We start from the raw sequence: 19,812 nt of genomic DNA on the forward strand, positions 1-19,812 counted from the left end.
ACGGTAGTGGTTTAGCGGATGAGGAAACGCACAGACCAATTGCATGCGAGTTAAGCCATCCCACGTGATACTACTCAGCCAATCAAGTCTGTGCATTCCAGGCGGTAAACATTGCGACTCTACAGTGCAGACAGATGAGAGAGTTAGAGGCAAGTTACACATGAAAAGACAGTAGAAAGAAAAAGAAAGATAGAGATACAGGTAGAGAAAACAAAGGGAGAGATACAGAGGAGTGAGACGGAGAAAGTTGAGAAACAGAGGAGTGAGACAGAGAAAAGTTGAGAAACAGAGGAGTGAGACGGAGAAAGTTGAGAAACAGAGGAGTGAGCCGGAGAAAGGGAGAGAAACGGAGGAGTGAGACGGAGAAAGGGAGAGAAACAGAGGAGTGAGACGGAGAAAGGGAGAGAAAAAGACGAACAAAGTGGGGGAGTGGGATATAAGAGGGGAAGAAAGTGATTCTAAAACTGTTCAATTGTTAAGATGTGTTGAGATTTATTATCTGTAAAATTGGTTGAGACTTTTGAGTCAAGATGTGAAACAGAAAAAGGGAAATTCAAGCTTTTGCTCCCTTTATTTTATTTTTCTGAAGTTAAGCCCTTTATTTGAACATGCACAATTTTCACATTTTATTTATTTTCTCTTATTTTGAAATGCAGCCCTACTTTTATTTAGTTAATGAGAGAACATTATACATATCTGCAATCATACATATATGTTCAGCTCTATGTTACGTGACAATAAATATTGTCAAAGTTTTTGAATCGTACTGAATTCATTTGATTTGACAGTCAGGTATTTAGTACATGCAGATGTTGATACAACTACTAGGCTACTTAAATATATATCACACTAAATAGTTAGACATTATGATCTTCCGGACCTTTGCTTCAAGACATTTTCTCTAACTGGACCTCTTTACATTTTAGTTGAATACCCCTGGTCGAAGGGTATGTCCTGTATGGCTTGCTGTATGTATGTGAAAAGCACCTCTGCGTTGGCTGAACGATGACTCCTGCAGCCTCACTCATAGCTGTGATCCATTTCTCCTGCTCCTCATGGCTGTCTGTGCTGAAGTAGTACGTCCTGGTCCGAGCGTGCTCTGCCTGCATGCAAAACACAATGGGATTCTTCAGCTCCTCCTTTTCACACTCCTCCAACCACGCCTGCAGAGGGAGACAAATCACAGAGTGGCAGCACATAAATATCACAGATGTTATTTATGTTAGCAGTATGATGTTAACACTGACAACCAGTAAGTGTTAACATCATACTCAACATCCAAATTATGTTCATTATCCGCAACTTCATGTTCTCATGCAATAAAGAAACATCATATGAAGACATCCAAATAAAAGGTAATTCCACTTTATTACAAGTGGATTTATTTTCACACTTCAGGCTATTGTTTGTATCATTTTTAGTAGTAATCTCACCAGTCAGACCTGGGAACTTCATAAGACTACATGCATTGTTTCATTTCAGATTATCAGATATGAGAAATGAGCCTGAAACTGTTACAGCTACTGTTAAGCAAATTAAGTAGGTCAAAGTTGAGCTAGAAGTGGGTTTTGTATATAGGTCTGAAAATGGAGGGTGTTGAGAATAATTTTTGGTTTATGATACTTGAATATTAATAAAATGGCTTGACTTCAGTTTTGTTTGATTATTATTATTCCCTGTTTCTCTCTGTTTGTGTCTGGCCTTTGTCATGAACCTATCTGGCTGCTCATGCCTCTTCTCCAGACAATTTTTTAGCAATTGTTATTATTTTTATTGTTACTGATAAAATGTATGTAAATTAATGTGAAAATAAGAACCGGCTAGTGATAAATCAAAATGATTTAAATGCATCTAAATTCTAAAATTCTACACATTCCATTACACTTCCAAACAATACTTCTGAATCCTTCAATATCCTCTCAGATCACAGATCACAAATAGAGCTTTAAAACAGGTGTGTAGAGTTGAATAACAAAATCCCCAGATGTACATTTAAACAACAGAGTTGGCATGCGCTCACTCTCTTAACAATCAAAACAGACAGGACAAGCAGGACAAGTATTATGCTTGAATTCTTGTGAATGCAGGTATTCATCTAAAATGCAGACATTCAGTAGAAGACACAATCATGCATCCTTCCCATAGGATAATTAATAAAAAGAAGTTAAGTACCCCAATCCACCAGGAGTCAGAGGGCCAGCAGGCCTCATGGACCTCGAAGGTGGGAGGGAGAGAAAACAGTGACGGCAGAAATGGTAAAGGGTTCCTGTTTCAAAAGGTAAATGTCACTGCTAGTCGGTGTGACACTTTGGGCCGTAATATATTTTCATTTTTTTCTATTTTCTTTCTCTTGGTAGAAGAGGAAAGAAATCTTACTTTATTGAGAATGGCATTAAGGAGAGTGCATAACTCCGCCCATGCCCAATAATCCTCTTAAAGTCAATTAAGGGGCACCAAATTGCACACAGTCGTACATATCAGTCACCTTAATGTGTTTCATAATAATTAATGAATTATTCCCTTGGAAATCAGTGAAATGTGAAAAAACAACATATCTCACAGTGTTAAAGACAGTGATAAAAAATTACTGGATTTGCCCCTTGATCTGGATTAGCAACGAAATGTAATGTGTAATGTGTTCTTCTCTGAACCACACCACATCCTTCTAACACATTTCGTGGTAATCAAAGTCAAGTCAAGGTAAACTTTATTGCCAATTCTGCCAGATGTACAGGACATAGATGGGATTGAAATGCTGTTTCTCTCTATCCCTGGTGTAAACATGAGTAGACAGAACATATAAGTATGCAACATATTAAGTACTCAAAAGAGAACACAATATAGTCAAAAGTCAAAAGTCACAGGGTAGATGGGATGTGAGTGGTGCAAACCAGAATAGTGCAAAAATGGATTGAGAAGTGAAAAAATTTGATGGAAAGTAATTTACATCCACAGGATGAGTAAAATATCCGTTAAAAATAGCAGATTTAGTATAATAGCCGCATTAACCATAAAAAAAGACAATAAATTATTTTATGTAGATCTGAATAACAGTTAATCTTTCCAGTTTTTGTGAAATCTTGCTTACAAACAAATAAATATACAAATCAACCAACAGACAGAGGATAAAATATTCTTTACCTTCTTTGTCCTTGGATAAAAAGATGATGCATACAAAGTGTATGGGGAGGAGGACTTAAAAACCAGCAAATGCATTTCACGCAACTGTCAACTCTGTGAGCATTATTTACGTGCCTGGTGTTTTCACAGCCATATTCACTGTGACAGGACATTCGGATTTTAAATACAGATCACACACACAAACAACTAAAAGTTAACCTCAGTAAATATCTCCTATAGATACCACTCCTACAGATACCACTTGTACATGTCATTGTACAAGTAACTCCACGAAGGACAAATCGTGTGTGGGTAGACAGTAAATGCTAATGGTAAATGGTCTGTACTTATATAACACTTTAGTCTTGATGACGTCTCAAAGCGCTTTAAAGTGCAGTTGCATGCACATTCATACAGTATGGGCAGCACTTTTTCTATGAGGTTCAATTCGGGGTTCGGTATCTTGCCCAAAGACACTTCGGCATGCAGATCGGGAAGACACACATGTTAATACAGTGCATCTATGTGCAGCACTTTCTTACTGCTGGAACAGAAGAGGGCAGCATACAAATCACAAATCACATCACATTCAAAAGTAAAGATCACCATTACTGACTGCACTTGACCTTCTGCTATAAGACAAAAATCTGGACCTGAAAAAAACATATTCTATAAAGAACCTGATTCTTCAACATCAGATATCACATATAAATATTCTCCCCCACTAAGAAATGTACATAAAATGATCTTTGAAACTGTATCTTTTGCAGCTCAATGATGTTACCATCAACCCCAAGAGAATAACTTTGTTGTATTTATTAATTATGTATTTATTACACATTTTGATATTTCTATATTTTCTGTAATATTTGCATGTTGAAAGCAACCATAACCAGTCAGTGCTATTCATACATGGCGGATAGTTGTAGGTTTATTTTCAAAATCCTATTAATTAAGTGACAGAAGTAACCTAGCAACAGAGGTGGATTTGTGGGAAGTGTGAGTGTGTGTGTGTGTGTGTGTGTGTGTGTGTGTGTGTGTGTGTGTGTGTGCTTCTGTCCTTTATTGTCCTTTTGTTCTTTCTTTCAGGTAGTTAGGGAGGGAAGGATGGATGAAGGAATGGGCAGAGGACAGATATAATTTGCTCTCATAGGATACTTTATTTGAATCCAGAAAATCCAATTATTAGGATATTTTCGAATCAGAAGTTAAGAAACAGAAAAAAAGACAGATGGAAAAGCCAGAACACAAAAATAAAATAACACAATTAAACAGTAACATTAGGAGAGAGCAATATATTGATGAAGGAAGTAACGAAGAAACAAAGGAGGGATTGATGGTAGAACAGATGCATGGAGGGAAAAGTGAGAAAAATAAAGAATGAAAGTTTTTTTTTAAACGCAAGGGAAACAGAAATAAATAAAGTAAAAAGTGAAAAAAAGACAAACATTGTAAAAAATATAAAGCTAAAATATAAGGCTCATCCTTGTCTACACATCCACACAATCAACAAACAGTTAACGTCAGTAAACAGCTTCTATAGATACTACTTGTCATGTCATTGTACAATAATATTATCTTTATTTGTATTGTAGCACTTTAACAAAGTACTTAACAATAAACAATATGAAATTCACAAACAATCAGAGTAAGCAAATAATAATAATAAAGATACAAATAATACAAGTCATAGATATCATATGATAAAAGCTTTTTTATAGAGATGTGTCTTAAAACAAGAGTAGAGAAACAGGTAACTGACTCTGCTAGTCTAATCTCTTCTGGCAGATTGTTCCAAAGTGTAGTGGCCCTCACGGCAAAAGCTCTTTCTCCTTTGGTGTTTAGCCTTGATTTTTTAAATGGCTAGCAACTCTTTACCAGAGGATCTCAGACTGCGTCTTGGCTCGTAGGGAGATAAAAGGTCTGAAAAATAGGGAGGGGCCAGCCCATGTCTTGCTTCAAAAGTAAAACAAACAGGGAGCCAATGCACACATACACACACACACACACACAGTATATATCCACACACTTGACCTTGTACTATAATGAAATGTCAAAATTGGACATCCAATAGAACTTCCACATAATCCTATTCTGTCAGACCGTAATTTATTAACTTTCGATTTCTTATTACCAGACTACATGCCATTAATGAAAAACGCCTTTTCTATCTGATAGTGCTGTAGCAAAATTGTATAGTTCCAGTTACATTTAACTCAATATCATCCCTCAATATAACTTTAGAATTTTCTCCACTGAGAATGACCATCTCGTCGATAGCTCTGTAAACTCACTACGATTAACATTAGACTCCAAAGCACCTCTAAAAAAGAAGCGTGTAAAACATAGTAAATTAGCTCCCTGGTAAAATTCCAACACGTGAATTAAAGCAAGCTTCAAGAAAACTAGAAAAAAGGTGGCACTCCAACAACTGTTGAAAATCACTTATCCTGGGAAGGTAGTCTTAAGGTATATAAAAAGGCCCTCCACAAAGCAAGAGCTGCCTATTATTCCACATTAATAGAAGTAAAAAAATAAAAAAAAAGGTTTCTCTTCAGCACTGGAGCCAGGCTGACAGAGAGTCACAAGTCCATTGAATCCAGTATTCCCCCATCCCTGATTAGCAATATCTTTATGCACTTCTCTGACAAAAAAATTCTAACTATTCGAAATAAGATCCACCATCTCCTGCTCTCAATTGATGCAAATACATTATCAAGTACAGAAATCTCAGGAACATCTTAGAATTCTACTAATTATTTAGACAGCTTCTCGCTGATCACCCTTGATCAGCTGATCTTAATTATCTCCTTGTCTAAACCCACAACTCTTATCTTAGATCCTATTCCTACAAAGCTATTAGAATAAATTGTGCCACTAATAAATAGTACTTTACTGAATACAATCAATCTATTGTTATCATCAGGATATAAACCACAATCCTTTAAGCTAGCCGTAATCAAACCCTATCTCAAAAAACCCACGCTGGAACCAGAGGTTTTAGCCAACTACAGACCAATATCCAGCCTCCCCTTCCTTTCTTAAATCAATGTAGCCAATAAGCTGTGTGAATTTCCACAGGAAAGTTATCTATATGAAGACATTTAGTCAGGGTTTAGAGCTTATCATAGCATGGAGACAGCCTTGTCAAAAGTCACAAATTACCTTCTCATAGCTTCAGATCAAGGGTTTGTGTCTGTCCTCGTCCTGTTAGATCTTAAGAATAAGAATAAGAAGTCCTTTATAAAAAGACATCAGCAGTAATAAGTAGAAATATAAAAGAAATATATAGAAATATAGAAAAATATGAATGGAATTAAACTATTATAAAGTGTAAAGAAATATATTATTCGAGAGAATATGTACAGTGAATAGATTGCACATGAACTGTTTATATTGCACAGACAGATGAATATTGCACAGTTGAGAAATGTTAAAGTGCAGTCCATAATGGTTGTGCATGTAGTTTTACTGCGAGCAAAGCTGGTTGTACAGTCTTACTGCTGCAGGAAGGAACGACCTGCGATACCTCTCCTTCAGACACTTAAGGTGAATCAGTCTTGTGCTGAAGGAACTGCCCAGTGCTGTGATGGTGTCCTGCAGGGGGCGGGACTGGTTGTCCATCAGAGAAGACAGCTTCGCCATCATCCTCCTCTGTCCCCCCACCTCCACTGGGTCAAGCAGGTATCCCAGGACCGAGCTGAACAGTCTGTCCAGTCTCTTTCTGTCTGATTGAAATGCTGCTGCCCAAGCAAACTACTCCAAAGAAGATGACAGATGCCACCACAGAGTCATAAAAAGTATTCAGGAGCGCCCCCTGCACTCCAAAAAACCTCAGTCTCCTGAGCAGATACAATCTGCTCTGGCCCATCTTAAATAGTGCACTGGCATGATCAGTCCAGTCCACTTTATTGTCCAGGTGAACACCTAGGTACTTATACGAGGTCACTAACTCTATCTCCGTTCCCTGGATGTTCACCGGTGTCGGGGGGGAGTGTCCACCAGTTCTTTAGTTTTCCCCACATTGATCTGGAGGCAGTTCCGCTGGCAATATTCACTGTGCCATATTCATCTGCCACTATGACCGTGGACTATGATTACAACAAGACTGCTTGATATACAATATTTCTCCTCAGATACTCGACCATTACTGACAATAATTCATCAATTCATTTACCTTCCATTATGCTACAAACTGTTTATTCTAATCAATGCTGTAAATACCCTTATCTTTCTGATGTTCTCCATGACACGTGGCATGTTAAAAGTTTTTTTTTTCACTGATATGAGGCTGACACCCAGTTATACCTATGAATAACACCAGAAAAATGTAATCAATTAACTAAACTTCAAGCATGTTTCAAGGACATAAAAACCTGGATGACCAGCAATTTTCTCCTATTAAACTCAGATAAAACAGAGGTTCTAATACTTGGCCCTAAACACCCTAGAAATGCAATATCTAATGATATAGCTATTCTAGATCACATTACCCGTGTTTCCAGTGAAACTGTCAGGAATTTGGGAGTTATCTTTGATCCCGACTTGTCCTTTGATTCTCACTTAAAACTAATTTCTAGGACTGCTTTCTTTCACTTACATAAAATCTCAAAAATCAGACGTGTCCTGTCTCGAAAAGATGCTGAAAAATGTGTCCACGCCTTTGTTACATCCAGACTTGATTATTGTAATTCCTTATTATCAGGCTCCAGCTATAAGTCATTAAAGACACTGCAGCTTGTCCAAAATGCTGCAGCACGTGTCCTGACAAGAACCAGGAAAAGAGACCATATTTCTCCTGTATTAGCTTCACTCCACTGGCTTCCTGTTAAATTTAGAATATAATTTAAAATTCTCCTCCTCACCTATAAGGCCCTTGATAATATGGCACCATCATACCTTAAAGAGCTCATAGTACCGTATCATCCCAAAAAGAGTACTGCGCTCCTAGAATTCAGGCTAACCTGTCGTCCCAGAGTGTCCAAAAGTATATTAGGAGTCAGAGCTTTCAGCTATCAAGCTCCTCTCCTATGGAATCATCTCCCAGTTTCAGTTGGGGAGGCAGACACCCTCTCTACCTAGAGAGGATAACCTTCCTTTATGATAAAGCTTATAGTTAGAGCTGGTTCAGGTCTGTGTTGGATCAGTTTTTAGTTAAGCTGCTATAGGTCGGGGGACACGGGGCATCTATTGCACTCCTGTCCGTCCTGGGAGAGGGATCCCTCAAATTGTGATTTGTCAATAATGAGCTATACAAGTAACATTTATTTATATATATATATATATATGTAAATGTTTTTCTTTTAATATACAAAATTTCATGTGCCTTTTGGGCTGAAAATGTTTACATACTGTCTGGTGTATTCCTTAATAAGAACTTTGTTGTGCGGATACCTTTGCGAGGGAATTGTTGGTTTCTGGGTCACCTTGCTCTGATAGGTGTCAGGGCTGGGAGTTCACTGTACCAGATATGCGTGAGTTGATTCTTTTTTGACTCTCTTTTGTTTTTCTTTTTCTTCTGTTCTTTGTGGTTATTGAGGGCCATTATTAGCATCACAGAAAGCTTAAATCTTTCAAATTTCAATATGTCTTTAATCTTTTATCTCTCTTATAGAAGACCATGACTAGGGATGAGCTTTGAAGAGGAAGACCATCCGTTTTCCACCTTTTAAGTTTGAACCTGGAGAAGACTTGGATGGGGTCGAACCGCCCTCGTCATGTTGCAAGCATAACTAACACTAACCCTAACCCCCCCACCTCCACAAGTCCTCATAAGTCTTTTGGGTTCCCTCTTTATCCCCTTTTCAAAATTGGTTGTACATGTAAGATATTTATGTATGTATTTATATATATATATACTGTATATGTAATAGTAGAACATGAAATGTGGCATTTTATTTTTGAAGGACTTTTTGTTATTTTTTTATTCTTTTTGTTACTAACTCACATTTACCAAGTGGACCAAATGTTTGCAATGTAGCCTTTTTAAGTTGGAATGGTAAATCCTTAAACCACACTGTCAAATGTAAAAAAGTATTATCTCATCTACAAAAACTCAATTTAGTGACAAATTGTCTTCAGGAAATGCATTTGCGCACTTTGGATCATTCTTGGTTCAGAGGAGGATGGATTGGTCAATCACATCACTAACTTTCAGAGGGGCCGCAATTCTTCAGGCTGTTACATCATTGGAGTAGGCAGGTTATATTTAGTTTTTTTTGCCAAGCTTCCAAATATGGATGAACACTATCTTATTCTTGGAGGGGATATGAATTGTGCACTAACCCTTGCCTTAGACTGTAGTTCACCTAAATCTGTAGTCATATCCAAAGCCGCTCTTGCAATTCAGTTATTCCTCAATACAAATGGGATATCCGATGCGTGGTGTTTTCAGAATCCTACATCTAGAGGTTATTTCTTCTTCTCACCTGTTTATGGGACATACTCATAGATTATTTGTTTTTTAACAAGAAGCTTTTCGCATTAATGCAGTGATTCTCAAACTGTGGGGCATGTCTTGGTTTGCAAAATGGAGAAATATATTACAGGGGTGAAAAGAAAACAGGCAATGCTTCAGATACAAAAAAGAAAAAGTCGGGCAATGGTAATGTTGATCAACTGCCAAAACCCAAGTCAAGAAAATATGATGAAGCATATCTTGCTCTTGGATTCACGTGAATGTGGTAGGAGACACCTGTCTGTGTTTTAAGTCTGAAAATTCTGGCAGCAGACAGTATGAAACCAAACAAATGAAAAAGACACTATGAGACATTACACCCCACCCATGTTAGAAAGCCATTCAAGTTATTTAAGATAAATCTTGATGAAAACCAAAAAGCAGGAAAAATCGCTTTAAAAAAACAGCATCATTGAACAACAAAGCACAACTGGAATCATACAAGGAATTGCACAGAGTTGTGGACTAGGAGCACAGGACTTTCCTGAGAGGATTCTTTAAAAAATACTTCCCAGACAACAGTGCTCAGTATGACTGGGTGAGAGATCACTTAGATGCAGCAGCACCTGCAGATTTCAGCTCTGCTGAAGAGCACCAGTTCATCAAAATGACGTCTGACTCCATAGGTGTGGAGAAGCAGCATCCACTCAGAGGGCTGTGAGTATTCTGCTTCCCTTCGCCACTTCCTACCTCTGTGAGATTGGCTTTTCTGCTGTTGCCTTTCTGAAAACAACGTATAGATCTAAGCTGAACATTGAGCATGAACTGAGAGTGGCATCCTCCATCTTCATCCAACGTTCTGGAAATTCTAATATCACTTGATGCTGAGAAGGCATTTGAAACAAGATTTGGAACATTGATATCAGTTACCCTTATTATTAGGAGAAAGATTTAATACAATAAAAATTAATGTAATGCCCAAATTCTTGTATTTTAAGTAATCTTAATCCAAAGTGAGGATGGATAAGATATTAATTACAATTCCAAGTTAAAATGCCAATAAGTAAGAGTACTATCGGACTTCTGTTTTATTTCACAATACTGATAAAGTTATTATTCGCACCAAATCACTTTCATCAGAATTTGCTTCCTCAAACAAATGTAATCTGGGACCTTTTCAGTCTTTATCAAGTGCACAGCAATCTCTCCTCTCCTTAAGAGTAGCAACCTTGAAGCATATGTAATAAGCAACTACAGGCCGGTGTCAAATCTTCCCCTGTTAGGTAAAATACTTGTATTATATAAACAATTCTTTAACTTTGTAAGCAATAGGGTGGCTGTGAGTCGTCCTCTAAGCAAAGGGTCAGCGGTTCAATCCCAGTCTTCGCATTCTGCATGTTGGAGTGTCCTTTGGCAAGATACTTTACCCCAAATTGCCCCTGACTGCCGTTCTCATAGAAAAGTGCTGCCTATAAATGCACTATATCATAGGTTCTCAAACTGCCAACTACCAACAGTGGTACACAAGCTCCCTCTAGTGGTATGCAGAAGAATCTCAGGAAAAACACTAGAATCGTGGCTCCAAACGGGAACTATTCAGAAGAAAAAAACCTATCAGGAAGATTATATTTCGAGCAGCTGTGTTGAAAGTGAAGTGGCCGCTGACAGTAAACTGTAGCTACGTTAGCAGCGCCCGTGAGGTCTCCACAGCACCTGCTAGCAGCACACAGCTCAAAAACAGTAAGAAGATATGACGCGAGTTACCTCCAATTTGGATTCAGTTGGAGTGGAAGAGCCTAGGCCGCAATGTGAGGTATGTGGTGATGTTTTCTGCAATGAATCTATGAAACCATCGCATCTCAAATGGCACCTTACGACAAAGCATGCAGTGCTTAAAGACAAGCTGGTGGACCGAATTGCACAGAGAGGTCCAAATGTTCTTAGAGGACCAAAACTTCCCCTTATCTTATGTGTTTAAAAATACTGTGTGGCTCAGTCAACTGGCATACTTGTCAGATATATTCTCTCATTTGAACGAACCGAATTTAGTTGTTCAACATCAAAGTCAAGGCAGGTGATGTTTCAGCTTTCCCCACTTTGGAGAGTTTTCTGTCTGAAAACGACCTTACCCTTAATGAATGGGTCAAAGACAATATCGTTGTGCACCTCCTCCGACTCAGACAACAGCTCCGTGAATATTTCGCGGTGACAGCAGAAGTGAACAACTGGATGAGAAACCCATTCAGCATCGAAACATCTAAAATGCCCAAGGATTTCACTGTTGGTGAGCAGGAGAGTTTAATAGAACTGTTGTTCAATGAAACACTGAAGTCTGCTTTCAAAACGCAGTTGTTGTTGGACTTTTGGACACAGCAACACAGCGAATATCCTACACTCTCTCACAAGGCTGTGACGTTTTGTCCTTCCTTTTGTGACCACATATCTTTGTGAAAAGGCTTCTCTTCACTTGTCGTCATCAAGACGAAATACAGAAGCATGGCGGATGCTGAGTCAGACCTGAGACTGAAGCTGACCTCCATTGACCCAGACATCGCAGGACTTTGTTCGCAGAGGCAGGCACACCCTTCTCATTAGGCTGTAAATTGTCAAAACTCACCAACATGCTGGCCAACTTTTAACATGATTTGTATTGTGTGTGTGTGCGTGTGCGTGTGCGTGTGCGTGTGTGTGTGTGCGTGCGTGCGTGCGTGCGTGCGTGCGCGCATGCACTTGACCTGTTATTTCCGTTGTTCCACAAGAGGTCCACTTTCCATAATTATTGCTTTGTTTTTCTTTTTTCATCTCTTATGACAAAGCTGTTACTTGTATCTATACATCAGTGTGTGTGGAAGTGTTTAAGTGCCAGTTCTAGTCCTACACCTTTGTACAGCTTGGCTGTGGCTGACAACAGTCAACAATAAATAATTTTCTTATTAGGAATAAACCTTCCTCTTGCATGAACTATCTGTAGCTGAATAGGTTAGGCCTAAGCTACTGTATTTTAATGTTGGTCATAACAGTGGTACTTGGAGAGACTAATATTTTCTGAGGTGGTACATGGTGTAAAAAGTTTGAGAACCACTGCACTATATGAATGTTTGTGTGACTGGGTGAAAGGCAAAACTGTACTGTTAAGCGATTTGAGTGGTCATCAAGATTAGAAAAGTTCTTTATAAATCCAGACCATTTACCATCATAGCACCGAAACAGCTCTATTTAATGTGGTAAATGTCCTTAAACTAAGGACTGATGCAAATAACTTGTCTCTATGATACCATTGGACTATCGGTTTCCGTTTTAAACTGGTTCACCTCCTACCTCAAACACAGGGGCCTGTTAATATCATTTCAAAATTATCTCTAGAGTCCTCAATCTTTGATACATAACCTTTTAATATATAGGCTACAAGATTCCACTTAGCATTATCATGTAGAATCACAACATATTGTATCATTCATATGCAGCTAACACTTGATATCTCTCTTTATCCCAGGAATCTAGGATGACACGCAGTAAGTAAAAATATTTATATCACCAGCTGACTCTGGGAAACTGGTTCATGTATTCATTTTCAATAGATTAGATTACTGCTATCCCCCTCCCCTAAAGTCTGATTTATATGCATTAATGAAAAGTTTAATAAATGCTTTACTGCAGGGGTCTTCAACGTTTTTCAGGCCAAGGACCCCCAAACTGATGGAGAGATGGAGCAGGGATCCCCTACTATATATATTGTATAAAATTGTGTTTTATATTAAACTGGGCCTAGTGCCATGTATAAACATAGCTACCCTGTTATTGTGCATTCAATACTAAGCTATTCAAATAATACACAGGTTCATATATTCATGTTTTTATTTTAAACATGTGCAAGGTATAGGAGCTGCAGTGTGTGCATTGCTGACTGAAAGATAATGTCTTCTGCCTCCATTTATCCGTTCACTACAATATGTTGGATTCATGTTAATGTGTATTTAAAGACATTTAAATTTGTAGCAAAAAAATTGGTTTTAAATGTAAAAAATATAAAAAATTGTCTAATCAACCCAAAATTTTGCAAATTATAACACCATGTACTACACCTTGGATAAAAAAATAAACTAAAAAACTAAAACAAATAACTGTTGCACTTATATGGCACTTACATGTAGCACTTTGTAGTTAGGCTTCTTTAAAGTACTTATACTTACTTGATTCTATTGTTTTGTGAAAATGCACTGGGAAAATGCTTGTCATTTTCTAATGTTTATTTACAAAGGTTGAATCATCAGTGACATCTGCAATCTATTGCGTTTGTCTAGAGATTAGGTTGTGATCACACTGGTGTTCCAGTTTGGACAGCAGAGGGGGCGTGTTGTTTGTGGCTAGTTCCTCACACTTTGGACTTGAAGCCAGCAACATCGTGTCCACTTCATTTCTTTCTTTTCCCCTTTTATAGGTAAGGACAGTATTTGTAATGTGGGGGCTGCACGCTTGTGCTGTGTTTTCTAAGTTATAAGGAGCACGCTGGTGGTGGGGTATTTGTTCGGACAGGGGTTTTGCCCCTGTCCGAACAAGTGTGAACATGAGAGCTGGCCCGTTAACAAGTGTGAACATGAGAGCTGGCCCGTTAACAAGTGTGAACATGAGAGAGCTGGCCCGATGCGCCATGCTTGCTAGGTGAGCACACGCAGACGGCGCATGGACCAGATGTGCTAGCAACGCCCCTGCCGCTGTGTGTATTGTATGGTGGAAGTGGTACTGTTGATGTGTTACAGTTTGAGAAATGTAGAGCTATTAGATGTGTGGCTGAGTGAGGAACAGAGCAAAAGGGTTATGGATATAAAGGTTAAGTGAATATTTTCAATGTGTGTATTATGCTGTGTATTCAAGGATGCCACATATTCATTTTTCTATTTTGTATATTTCATATTCCGTATTACCTAATGTGTTTGATATTTGCTGTAGAATTCAGAAAATGCAATGTTTGTATATTTGCTCGTTCATTACACTTTGGACTTGAAGCCAGCAACATCGTGTCCACTTCATTTCTTTCTTTTCCCCTTTTATAATGGCGTAACATTTGTACCCTCATGGTTAAATGCACTTATTGTAAGTTGCTTTGAATAAAAGCTAAATGAAATGTAATGTAATGTATGCACATGGAAGGGCAGGGAGGTCTAAGAACAGAGCCATAACGCCAAATGTAAATTATGCAGTGGCAAGAGGTCCTGACTGAAATTTGGTGAGGGCAATCAAAATACATTAAAGATTGATATGGTATAATGTGGAATTTTGAAGTTTTGCTGTGAAATAGGAAGTTGTTGTCATTTGAGAGTACATGCCTAAATTTCCCAAACTTCAAACGTTGTATGTAGTTGTCAAAAGTTTACACTTCACAACATTTATGTTTCTTTTGTAAAAGTTCTGCTAATCATAAGTTTTCCTTCAACAGCATGCCTGTGGCAATATCACCATGAAACAGGAAGTTCCACTAATTAAACTATACATTTTCCAATCTGCACAAGACTTAACATTTTTGATGAACTGGCGTGACCAACCTTTTATATGCCAAAATTAAACACCTACTAGCAACAGGATGCATGTCTCAACAGGGTATGACATTGAACCTTTTCATTAACTGTTCAAACAAATAACGCAATACAAAACCTTCAAGGGCCCAACCATCGCTGCTTGTAGCATTATTATTATTATCATATTAACTTGTGCTGCAATCATCAATAACATCATTACATCTATTATTCAAACATCTTTATTGATTTTCAGTAGACAATTGCAATTGCACTCGATACCCTTCAATAAGAAAGCACACAATGAACAAAATAACATGACATAGTAGTTCCCAGTTCCCTCTCCCACTGCCTTGCCAAATGATTAAGTAAAGTGGAGGCGACCCTCTGGATTTTATCATATAATACAGACACCAAACCCCTTCCAACAGGATCCATGTTTAAACATTCATCTATCCATGTACTCTGTGGGGTTGTCAGAGAGAAGTGCGTTTAAACATATCACCTCAACTTTAAATAACTAAAGAAGCCTGACTGGGGAATAATAAAGTCCTTCTTTTGCTGCTCAAAATAAATTAAGTGCTCTTCCTTAAAGAGGTCCTTCACACACTTGATCCCTCTCCTATGCCACAGTTGAAAAGATGGGTCTGAGAGAGATGGTGCAGAATGAACATTTGCGAGAATAGGAGAAGTAATAAGAGCTTATTTAAATTTAAAATGGATCCTAATTTGAGACTATATCTTCAGACAAACATTAATGATGGGGTTGTTTGGATTACCAGTGTCGCAGTGTCGAATGTCGCTCCATCTGAGAACAAACCGGTGTTTCATTATATGGGGAATCAGATTCCCAAAATAACAACTTGTAGATGTTGGCCGCCGAGATATAATACAGATAATAAGGCTAAGACAGACCACCCTCCCTATTTTGGCTTTCCAGATATTTGTTCTTTAATCAGAGTTTTTTTTTTATTCCATATAAAAGGTAGATGTGCACTTGTTAAATTCCCTAAGAAAAAGAAAATTACTAACTAATTAATTCTACAAGCCATTGAATGGGAAGGGTTGACCATCTTTCCATGTCCCAATTGGCCTTTTCCAATGCTGTTATAAAGTTATATTCAAACAAATCTCTGTACCTGTAGGTGACAAAAACACCCAAATAAGTAAAGCTGTCCTTATTAACAGAGAAAGGAAAACTCTGGAACAACATTTGGCGTGCTTTATCATTTATGGGGAATAGAACACTTTTAGTTAGATTTAACCCTACCCTTGATATCTGCCAGATCTTGGTGATGAGGTCATGCACAATCAGCCCCCCCCTTTGTACTTCAACTAGAGTACTGGTCTCTCTTATAAGTATTGCCAGAGGTTTGAAAGCTATGTCAAATATCTGAGGGCTCAGGGGACACCCCTTTCTTGTGCCTCGAGAGAGGGATGTTATCCTGTTTGTTCGCACTGCAGCTTGAGGCGCTGTAAATAGAATATTGATTCAAAAACGGAAAAAAGGTGCAGTGAACAGGAAGTTGTATTCAATCCTGTCAAATGCTTTTTGTGCATCTAAGGATATTATTATACGGTTGTGTCTGGATGTATCAACCTAGGCATAATTTGTTCAAGCCTACTTGCCAGCACCTTGGTCAGAATTTAATAGTAGCAAAATAACAGACTAACCTGGCAGTAAGACTCGCACATCAATGGATCTTTATTCTTTTCTAGTAACAGTGAGATGCAGGCCTGTGTCATAGTTGGGGGAAGAGCTTTTTTTATCCAAGATCTCTTCAAACACTTTATAATAACAGTGATTATTTAGGGGCAAATTTTCTCAATAAATCAATTGGAAACCTATCAGGGTCTCGGGCCTTTCTGAGCTTCTTTTTCTCAATTGCACTATCAATCACTGTTAGAGTTACTGTATGTTCCTTTACAATTCTTATTTATCTGATTCATCTAAGGACGGCAAGTCCAAGTTACTGAAGAAGTCCTCAACCAACAGCCTTGTTAATCACCTCTGAGGTATACAGGTTTTCTTAAAAATACTTTAATTGAGTGGTAATGGCCCTTTGGTCTGTGACAACATTACCTTCCCCATCTTTTATTGCAGATATAAAACCTGCTGTTGCTGATTGTTTAAGTTGGTGGCTTACTGGGTCACTCTCCATACTCATAGAAGGTATGACGTGATTTTAAGAGGAGATCTATAGCATTATCATGTCAGGGAGTCTACAATTTTCTGGATTGAAATTCTCTCTCTGTAGAGATTCTCAGAGGGTGACGTTGAATGTAAATGGTCAACCATTTTAATCTGATTGATCAACTCTGTTGCCTGTTTGGTTTTCCTTTTATCTGCACTAAATGGTAAATGGTTTTGTATTTATATAGCGCTTTTCTAGTCTTGATGACCACTCAAAGCTCTTTACAGTACAGTTTTTACATTCACCCATTCACACACACACATTCATACAGTGCATCTATTAGCAGCACTTTGTTGTTCTATGAGGGGCAATTCGGGGTTCAGCATCTTGCCCAAGGACACTTCGGCATGCAGATGGGGAAGACTGGGGATCGAACTGCTGACCTTCAGGTTGGAGGACGACCGCTCTACCCCTCAGCCACATATAGGAAATCACTTGTCCTCTAATATACGCTTTCATGGTTTCCCATAATATTCAATAGTTTATCTCTGGGGATTAATTATTGTCCTGAAATAAGTATATTTGTAAGTTCCCGAAGTCAACAAATTTGTTTTCCCTTATAATGTTTGACTCTTCAAAATGAACATTTTTATGTTTGAGTTTTGCCACCCCTCTACTATTGCGGTTAGTAAGTTGGTTTCTTTCAGATATGCTATTTCAGTTTTAAATTTGCTTAATTGAGAAAATACCGTAGTCCCCTTATGTTCCAACTCACCAACATGGTGCCAGCCCTGCCTAAATAATTATCAGATAACTATCAAATTTACCTCTCACATAATGCCAATGCCCGATCCCTTTGCCTTGTTGTAAGTGGTTCTGAAAAGACTGCATTAGAGGTTGTGGGTTGCCTGAGCCTGATATATAGTAGCCAAAGGTAAGGGAAAAAAAGGTGAAGGGGTGAGTACCTGAACATAAAACAATGAGAAACTTGACCCTAACATTAACATCCTTAAACGTGACAAACATTACAATGCTGGTCTCTCGCATGATGGAGACTGCCTATTCTTCCAGTCAACCTCTTCTCCTAGACCACTACACACAGGCATACAAATCTGACTCAATTTAGCTCTTACCTTTATCACTGAAAGGGTAATTCTAAATATACTGCCATACCTTTCACACAGTGTCTTCACATGTTAAAAATAACAGAAAGTAAATAATTTCAACTAGACAAACTAAAAATATCTTACCCTGTTGTGAAGCGATACAAAATAAGAACAACCCATACATTTACACATATGTTGAATTTGGTGTAGTTTGCATCAATACGTTCCCCCACTCCATTTCTGCAGTTGGCAAGAGAATCCAAAACATTTAAAATGGAAATTAGCCTGAAAGTGTTACAAAATAAAGAAATCAAAGTGTCCCATATACATGCACAGACCCATAATATTGTCCATAACTTGCCCCAATTATTTATTTATATATTTCTACTCTCCTTGTTTGCTTTGCCATCAAGAATACAAACATATCAAAACATGTCTACTATGAAGCCTTATGTATCCTCAATGCCGCTGGGTATCTCAGGCCTTAGTAAACTCCTCACCTCAGTAAAGGCGGCCATTGTCTAATCATGGCCTGTGTTCGGCAGGGTTCAGATATGGTCCCTATCCGCAGTAGTCACCGATTTTATCTCTATGGCTTTCTTCAGCCGCGACTCTTTTTTGGAGAAATAGTGGCATTTCACAACAAATGCCTGGGGTGGGAGGTTGTCTTGAGTCGGTTTGCTACGAAGAGTACCTGGTCTATGGTCGGTGGCCTCTCGAGACCCAGAAAGCAAGCCAGCCACGAACTGATATGGACATTTCCCATGCTCCCATCCTTCTTTCACTCCTGGGATGCGTATATTACCGTGCCGCGATCTTTCCTCTAAATCTTTGCATCGGTCTCTGATCGTGGTCAGCTCTTTCTTCATATTGCTGATATCTGACACCATAAAGGTGCCGGTATCCGAGTAGATGGTAGTTCCAACCTCGTGTTCAGATACCCAGCCCTCGGTTGCCTCTATACTTTTGTTAACTTGCTCCACCGCACTTCGCAGTTCCGTCTGCATCTGAGAGACCTGGCTTTGGAGTTCCGGTGATTGGGCTATCGCCTTTTCATAAATTTTCCCCATCAAATCTTGTTTTATTGACTCAATGAGTAGTAGCAATGCGTGTTGGTCTTTTGCACTGTTTGCAGCCGGGCTAGCATTAGCATGAGCGGTACTCTTTCTATCTCTCCTTTCTCCCCCATTTTTTCACCCTTACCTCAACTGGCCGATGCAGAAGGCTGCCCACTCTGAGTCTGGTTCTGCTATGGGTTTCTCTTTAATAAAAGGGAATTTCTTTCTCTCCCCAGTTGCCAAGTGTCTGCCCATTGTGGCAACTTTTGGGTTCCTCTATAATATTGTAAGATCAAAACGCCAGGCACTAAACAAGTAAAATTGTATTAATTATTAACAATTAACATGGTGAGAATAATGAATTTTGGATTGTAAATTGAGATTTTTAAGGATGCTGTAAATATTTTTACTTGGTAGAAACAGCAGACACATACACAGCTCTACTTTAAAATACCCAGGGGACATATAATAAGATTTGGATGACAA

At 38.4% G+C, this 19,812-nt stretch overlaps 1 protein-coding gene across 1 annotated transcript in view; it reads right to left on the bottom strand.

Moving 5' to 3' along the window:
• Nucleotides 1-19,812, bottom strand: part of plekha6 (pleckstrin homology domain containing, family A member 6) — a 141,869-nt gene that overhangs the window by 69,728 nt on the left and 52,329 nt on the right. The window contains exon 7 of the mRNA XM_034586810.1: nucleotides 988-1,163. Within this exon, the coding sequence (XP_034442701.1) occupies nucleotides 988-1,163 (176 nt within the window). The remainder of the gene's footprint in view (nucleotides 1-987; nucleotides 1,164-19,812) is intronic.

Source organism: Hippoglossus hippoglossus, chromosome 5, assembly GCF_009819705.1.
Source record: "Hippoglossus hippoglossus isolate fHipHip1 chromosome 5, fHipHip1.pri, whole genome shotgun sequence".
NCBI classification, from domain to species: Eukaryota; Metazoa; Chordata; class Actinopteri; order Pleuronectiformes; family Pleuronectidae; genus Hippoglossus; species Hippoglossus hippoglossus.